We start from the raw sequence: 7,304 nt of genomic DNA, 5'->3' as shown, positions 1-7,304 counted from the left end.
AGATGGCACTTATCAAGTATCAGAGTGTCAGCTCCATCCCTGGGGTGATGGAGACGAAAGGACAAATATGAACTCCATTTGACCAGAGTGTAGTCAAAGCTCTCCACTATTAGATCTTTTTCCTTGTGAAATTCTCTATTGATCTGTGTTTATGTTTCAAGTCATTATTGGTTCTTCCTCTGTGCTAGATCTGTTTGTTTGGCTTTTCAGACCCTGTTTTCTCTCCTGCTTGGCTTTGCTCCAGACCCTGGGAAAGCGCTATCTTAGAACTCCATCATCTAGTTCTCATTGCTCAAGTTTTGTAGGGACTGTAGCTAAGAATGAAAGTTTTGTGTTATGTTTTTGTTTTCAATTTCTGGAAGAAAAAAGCAAGTTCTTAAAAAGATGATATTTAAGACTAAGGGACAGGATGTTCTTAGAAGCGCCTGTCAGGTCTGGGAGGTAGGAGAAGGAGACTTATCGAAGGCAAGTGCTACAGCAGGTTCATACCCAAGTTATGCAATTTACTGTTACAGTTTTGCCTAAGGTTGATGTTACTACCTAATGTTAAAAAAAAGAACATTTTAATAATACTAAATTTGCTCATTAGTTTTATTTTTCAGTTCATGGACCAAAGACTCTGTGGACTGAGAGCCAGATGTAAGTGTTCTGAAATGCAGTGTAAACTCACAAACCACCGTTTCAAACCTCTTATTATGCAGATTTCTGAGGTCTGTGGCACTGGGGTGTCTCACCAAGGCCATTTGCTCTTTGTGTCATTTTGGGCCTTGTACCTTGAAGAAACTAGTTTCTTAAAGTGATCTTTAAGAAGCCTAGGGAGTTCTGGTGGCTTAGTGGGATGAAGCTGTGTTGCAATCCCAAAGGCTTAAGGTTTGAAACCAAAAGCTGCTTCATAGGAGAAGGATGGAAAATCTCCTCCCTTGTTATTAACTGCCACTGAAAACCTGCTGGAAGATTGGTTCTCGCTCAACAGCACACACAACAATGATTGTACAATGGTTAGGTGTTAACCAAAAGGTAAATACCTGGTGGATTAAAACCAAAGATGAGTGGTCTGTTTCTATAAAGATTTTTCTTGCCTCTCTCCCCACCCCATCTTTGAGTACTCAGGGCAAACTTCCTACCCTCTTCTTGGCCTCCGCTGCCACCTAGCTCCATGTACAGCAGACATCATGGGCTTCGGAGACCTCAAGACCACCACTGGCCTCCAGGACCTCAATGACTACTTGGCCGACAAGAGCTACATTGAGGTGTATGTGCCATCTCAAGCAAATGTGGCTGTGTTTGAAACCATCTGTAGACCCCCAACTGCTAACCTGTGTCATGCCCTATGTTAGTATAATCACATCAGGTCTTACAAGAAGGAAAAGGCAGCCTGCCAGAGGTGAAGAAAGTGTTGGGCAAGTAAAGCCCTGCTAATGTGGAAGACACCACTGGAAATGGAGCTGCAGACAGTAGAGATGACAGTGACATTGATTTCTTCGGATCTGCTGATGATGAGAAAAGTGAGGAAGCAAAGAAGCTAAGAGAAGACTGTCTTGCACAATATGAATCAAAGAAAGCCAAAAAACCTGCCCTTGTTGCCAAGTTTTCAATCTTACTAGATGTGAAGCTTTGGCATGATGAAACTGACATGGCAAAATTAGAAGAGTGTGTCAGAAGTATTCAGGCAGACGGCTTGGTCTGGGGCACTTCCAAGCTCGTACCAGTGAGATATGGAATTGAGAAGCTTCAAATACAGTGTATAGCCAAAGATGAACATGTTGGCCCAGATAAGCTGGAAGAACAGATAACTGCTTTTGGAGACTATATGCAGTCCATGGATGTGGCTGCTTTCAACAAAATCTGAAGTCCATTTGCATCCATCAATAAAAATTTAAAGGAAAAAAAAGGATTTTTCTTGGTGTTAGGTGCATTGAGCTGATTATGACTCAAAGTGACCCTGTGAACAACAGATGTGAAACTTGTCCTACCCTGTGTCATTGCCACCATCTCTGATATACTTGACTTGAAAATTACAGCCTGAGAAAACCATTGAACATTCTACCTGTGCTGTGGGGTCACTGTGAGTCATAGTGGGGTCAAAAGCAATGTAAATTAACTTCTAAGCGAAACAGTAGTCCAATAAGCAGTTTAGTGGAGACTCTTTGGCTTTCATCATTGGACCTTTTTTGGCGAATTATATACCTACAGGCACTTTGGAGAACGAGGAACTCCAGAGTCTCACTAAAAGCTGTGCTTTTTGTAATTTATTATTGGTTAAATTCTGTTCTAAAAGTTGTTAAAATGTTATTTATACTTATATAAATAATGGAGAGTTCTGGTGGCATAGTGGTAAGAAACTATGCTGCAATCCCAAAGGTATGGGGTTCGAATCCACCAAATGCTACACAGGAGAAGGATGACCAGTATCTTCCTATGAAATTAATTGCCTCTGAAAACCTACCAGAGGGTCAGCTATGGGTCAGTGCAAACTCAATGACACACAACAACCTATAAATAATATATTAGTAAAAATATTGTTATATATGCCCCCTCTTTCAATGGCAGAATTGATTATGTGGTGTAAGAGTCTCTGGGGGTTTTGTCATCTTTGGAACAATTTTGACTCCTAACTCTATAAACTTTGATAAATGTCAGTAGTTATAGAAAGGTGTCAGGCCTTTTGTTCATAGTGTTGCTATGAGTCATGCTCGACTCTACGGCAATCAACAACAACAACAACAGTGGAAATGTTACCCTGATTAGAAAGTCATATATAAACTTCAACCAATATTTGTTATTGGTATAATATTTTTTTAACAAGCAGAAAGACAGTAAAGACAGGTAAGCAGGTAATTAAAAAGGAATGCCCATTTTTAGCAAGTCAATTCTAACGCATGGTGATCATACAGAACAGAGGAGAATTACCCCGTAGAGTGTGATCGTGATAGCGCACTGCTACATCTCTCTTCCTCAGAGCAGCTGGTTGGTTCAGAATTGACTCAGTAACACCTAACAATAATGACAACATTGTGAGATCAAGGAGAAAATTGGAACCACTTTAAATTGATCAGTCAGGTCTAGATTGCCTACTTTAGGTTAATATTTCTGGGAGAATCAATTGGTTTAGATTTGGGTCTCTGGGAAAGCTAGCCATTTACATGAACTAAAACTTCGGTTTCAGTTTGTTAGCTTGTGGATCAGAATACACTACTCCATCCATGCTGGGTCCAGTTTAGTTAGTAAAAAAGGGAAAGCTCTCAGGAGGGGAGCTAGCACAGGCCTAGACAGGGATACAGAAAGGACAGCGTTTTGTGGAAGTGAGAGTGTATAAGTGTGTGTAATACAATGCAAAGGTTGGTATGAATGCAAGAGAAACAAGAGGGAGCACTGACAATGAGAATGGAAGGTTAGCATTCTAATTATCACATGATGGTCTTGAATGCTGACGTAGAGGTTTTTAAAAACTTCATTTGATAAGATAGCATAGAGTCATGGAGGGTTTTTGAGCATGAGAGTGAGATGATTAGAGGATGATGATGTACATACAGGTTGTTTAATTTGTCATTCAAGACAAATGTACAGGTTGTTTAATTTGTCAGCCCTTTGAAATTCCTCTCTATTCCGGTCACCATGTGAAATCAGATTAAAAGTCTTCTGGCTCCCATTTCCACAGTTTCTCTTGATTCCATGCCCTCATTCTTTTTTTTTCTTCTTACTGCTAGTGGAAAGTTGAAGAGTTATTCTTTCGGTGCAATAATACGGTTTCTCTGTTTAGAAAGCTCACATTTTTAACATCTGCAGAGGTGTAGTAAGGGATATGAGTTAATATTTCCACTAAATAATTAGCTGGTTGTCTGAGCATATGGATTAGTATATCCTTACTTCACTGATTTGAAAAGCCAAAACATAGAGGATAAAGTCCAAACTGTATTATCAGATTTTGTGGTGTTCTTTAAATTCTAATTATGCTAGCCTCTCTTATATATCATGTAGGTGCTTTGTTTAGTGTTATGTTTTCTAAGATACTACTGCACTTGATTTTTCTTAATTTGGTCTCCTTCAGAAACAAACATGATAGAGCATTTGAGAAGTGAGAAAAAGAAAGGAAAACAGCCAATGAACCAAAACCCCTCAGTGCTGTAAAGTTCATTCCAACATATAGTGTGACCTTGTAGATCGAGCAGAACTGTCTTCTGAATTTCTAAGGGCATTAATATTCATGGGAGTAGACTGTAACATCTTTCTTTCATCGAGTGGGTTTGAACCATGGGCCTGAAGTTGCACTGCTAAACTAACATGTCTAGTGGTGTGAATCCATCAGGGACTTCTTGAGAAGTGAGCAATCTCTTCCCACTGTAATTTCCAGTCTTAGAAACCTATTAGAGGGTCTTTGTAGGTAAGAACTGACTCAACATCAGTGAGTGACTGAGTCTGGTGCTCATCTGTATTCTGCATTTAATCTCCACACCCCCCCCCCCAGTCTCTCTACATCTAATGCAAGCTTCAGTGTCTCTTCTGACACCCATTTTGACTTTTTCTTTCTTTCCTATCTTTTTAATGATCTTTTCCTTTCTTTCTGGATGATGTCCTTGATGTTATCCCACTCATCTGGTCATTGGTATTTAGAGAGCATCACATCTATTCTGAAGTTGGTTTGAAAATCAATTGGGATAGATTCAAGGTTATATTTTGGTTCTTATAGTCTCAGTTTAATTTTCTTCATCTTCAATTTTAATTCAAAGCTCTTAGTGCAGAATACCCAAGACAATATACAGCCTTCAATATGGATTACATTTAACATTAAGAAAATAAAAATCCTCACCACTGAACCAATAGGCAACATCATGATAGTTGTTGTTATTGTTATGTGCCGTAGTGTCGACTATGACTCATAGTGACCTTATGAATAACATATCTAAATCTGGTCCTGTCCTGTGCCATCCTCACCATCCTCAACATATTTGAGATCCTTATATAGTCACTGCGTCAGTTCACCTTGTTGAGGGTCTTTCTCTCTTCCCCTCAGCGTTTCCAAGCATGATGTCCTTTTTCAAGGACTACTCCCATACTAACAATATGCCCAAAGTATGTAAGGTGAAGTTTCACCATCCTTGCTTTCCAACGAGTGTCCTGTGATGTACTTCTTTACTATTTTGGTCTCCATGGGATGTTCTGTATTCTTCTCTAAGACCACAACCCAAAGGCATCAGTTGTTTTTCTGTCATCATAGTCATTGTTCAGATGCATATCAGGTAATTGAAAAGACCATGGCTTGGATCAAGTGCACCTTAGGTTTTAAATGTGCATCTTTGATCTTCAGCACTTCAGAGAGATCTCTGACCCAAAGCAATACATCTTTTGGTTTCTTGACTTTTGGTATCAAGGATATTGAAGCTGTCACTTTCTTTTACTTTACTTCACAGTCAATACCCTTCGTAGCCACAGTCACGAAATCAAAGGATGTGTTTTACTGGGAAAATCTGCTGTCAAGGACCTTGGCAAAGTGATAAAGAGCAATGATGTCTTTAGATTAAGGTATGTTTGTTCCAAGTTATGGTATTTTCAATTGTTTCTTTTTTTAAAATTTTAACAGAAAATGAAATATATAAAATTTTTTCATTGTTGCATATTTTCTTGTCTTCTTTCCTGTCCCTCCTCTACTGAAAGATCTGTGCTAGGAGCCCACCAACCACTCTTTGGGAACAGGCCAAGGCAATCTGTTTCCTATAAGGTCACTGTGATTCAGAATTGATTTGCAGCTGTTGGACTGGGTTTATTTAGTTTAGAACAGTGTTGCTGGCGAAGACTACAAAAAAAATCATCTTAAGAGTAGTTAATTAAATGCTTATTAAGCATATTGGCTAGTTAATCTGGCAGAGAGTTATATAAGGACAGTAATGGAGTTTTAAGAACTGTGCAGAAATTCTTGGTCAGAAAAATATGCTAACCTATAAACCACCATTCATTGTGTGTTTTCAATGAGAATGTTAGCATAAAAGCTGATACTTTGTGTCAGTAGAATTTAGCACACTCCTTTGCATGTTGTTATACTGAATAAAAAGTTGTTGGATGAAAAGATAGTTCAAAACATTATGATTGAAGAAATTATATTGAAATTTGAAGACAAAACTGCATTTTCCCAAAGTCTTGTGGTGAAATAAGCATCAACTTGGTTATTATTGAAAATCAGTATGTGATGAAATAAAAAACTTTGTCAGTGGCTTTAATCCTACTGTTCTATCTCTCTATCTTTCCTTTCCTGAACCCCCCTGGGTTTACACTGACTTATCTGTTAAAAGATATTGATGACCATCTACGTATCAGAATTTTATTTAAATCTCAGAATATAAGCATACTTGTTTTATTGTACTTTGCACGTAAAATGATTTTTTTAAATTAGAGATGTAAAGTTTGTGTCAATCCTGCATCGAGCAGGTTTATTTGTGCCATATTTTCCCCACAGCATTTATCTGTGTCATATTCTGGTAAGATTCATTATGAAAACATTTCAAACTTTAAATAATGTGATTATATACTCAGTATGTGTATAACATGAGCGTAAATTTATTTTTTTTATCTTGCCAATACATTTTAAAATTTATTTTTGTGTGCTTAGTTGGCTGTGGAGCCATTTTATATGCACTGGGAAACCAAACATTTGTGTACCTAACTTTATTGTGGTGGTGTGGAACGGAACACGTCTCTAAGGTATAAGGGTATAGAAATTGCTCTTACCATTTGCAAAGTCTTATTCTGGCCTGGTTTTCCCTTTGAGTTACATTGGTGGCATTGGGAAAATCACTTAATCTCTGTTAAGTAATGATCTTTACAATCTGTTACTGTTCTAAAAATTGATAATTTCAATAGTTTTAATTCCATGATCTTTACAGAGCAGTCACCAGGTCTTTGTGGAAGGCAGTTTAATACTTACTTTCATTGTAAAAACATTGGTTCCAAACAATTACCTTGTGTTACATCTGTAAAATAAAGGAGAATAACACAAACCCTCTGCCTGTTTTACATGCATCCATGGTTGTAGAAGGGAAATGTGAATTATGAAAATGAGGGCATTAGAGCAGAACTATACGAGCACCAGAGGACAGAAACATAGAAAGCACCTATAGAGGATTTTTTCAATAACATTTGTTTGGGACAGACCAGTTTATAGTTATTTCTGACCATACACCGTTGGCCTAAGCCTATCTTGAGGCCATGATAGTGGTGTGAGTGCAAGGAAAAATGAAAATTCAGGCTAATTAGCCCATTTATATGCTATCTGGCATGGATAGTTTTGCACTTAGAGCTTTAAAAACAACAGT

General features: G+C 38.0%; 1 protein-coding gene across 1 annotated transcript; it reads left to right on the top strand.

Annotated features, from left to right (window-relative positions):
* Window positions 1-1,172: 1,172 nt before the first annotated feature.
* On the top strand, window positions 1,173-1,849 carry LOC102877168 (elongation factor 1-beta-like). Its single transcript, XM_006878878.1, has 2 exons — window positions 1,173-1,332; window positions 1,428-1,849. The coding sequence occupies exons 1-2, from the start codon at window positions 1,173-1,175 to the stop codon at window positions 1,847-1,849; spliced, it is 582 nt and encodes a 193-aa protein (XP_006878940.1).
* Window positions 1,850-7,304: the final 5,455 nt, after the last annotated feature.

This window comes from Elephantulus edwardii, unplaced genomic scaffold, assembly GCF_000299155.1.
Source record: "Elephantulus edwardii isolate Elephantulus edwardi_28Jun2011 unplaced genomic scaffold, EleEdw1.0 scaffold00001, whole genome shotgun sequence".
NCBI classification, from domain to species: Eukaryota; Metazoa; Chordata; class Mammalia; order Macroscelidea; family Macroscelididae; genus Elephantulus; species Elephantulus edwardii.
Note: the sequence above shows the minus strand (reverse complement) of the source record. Positions and strands in the feature narration are given on the sequence as shown.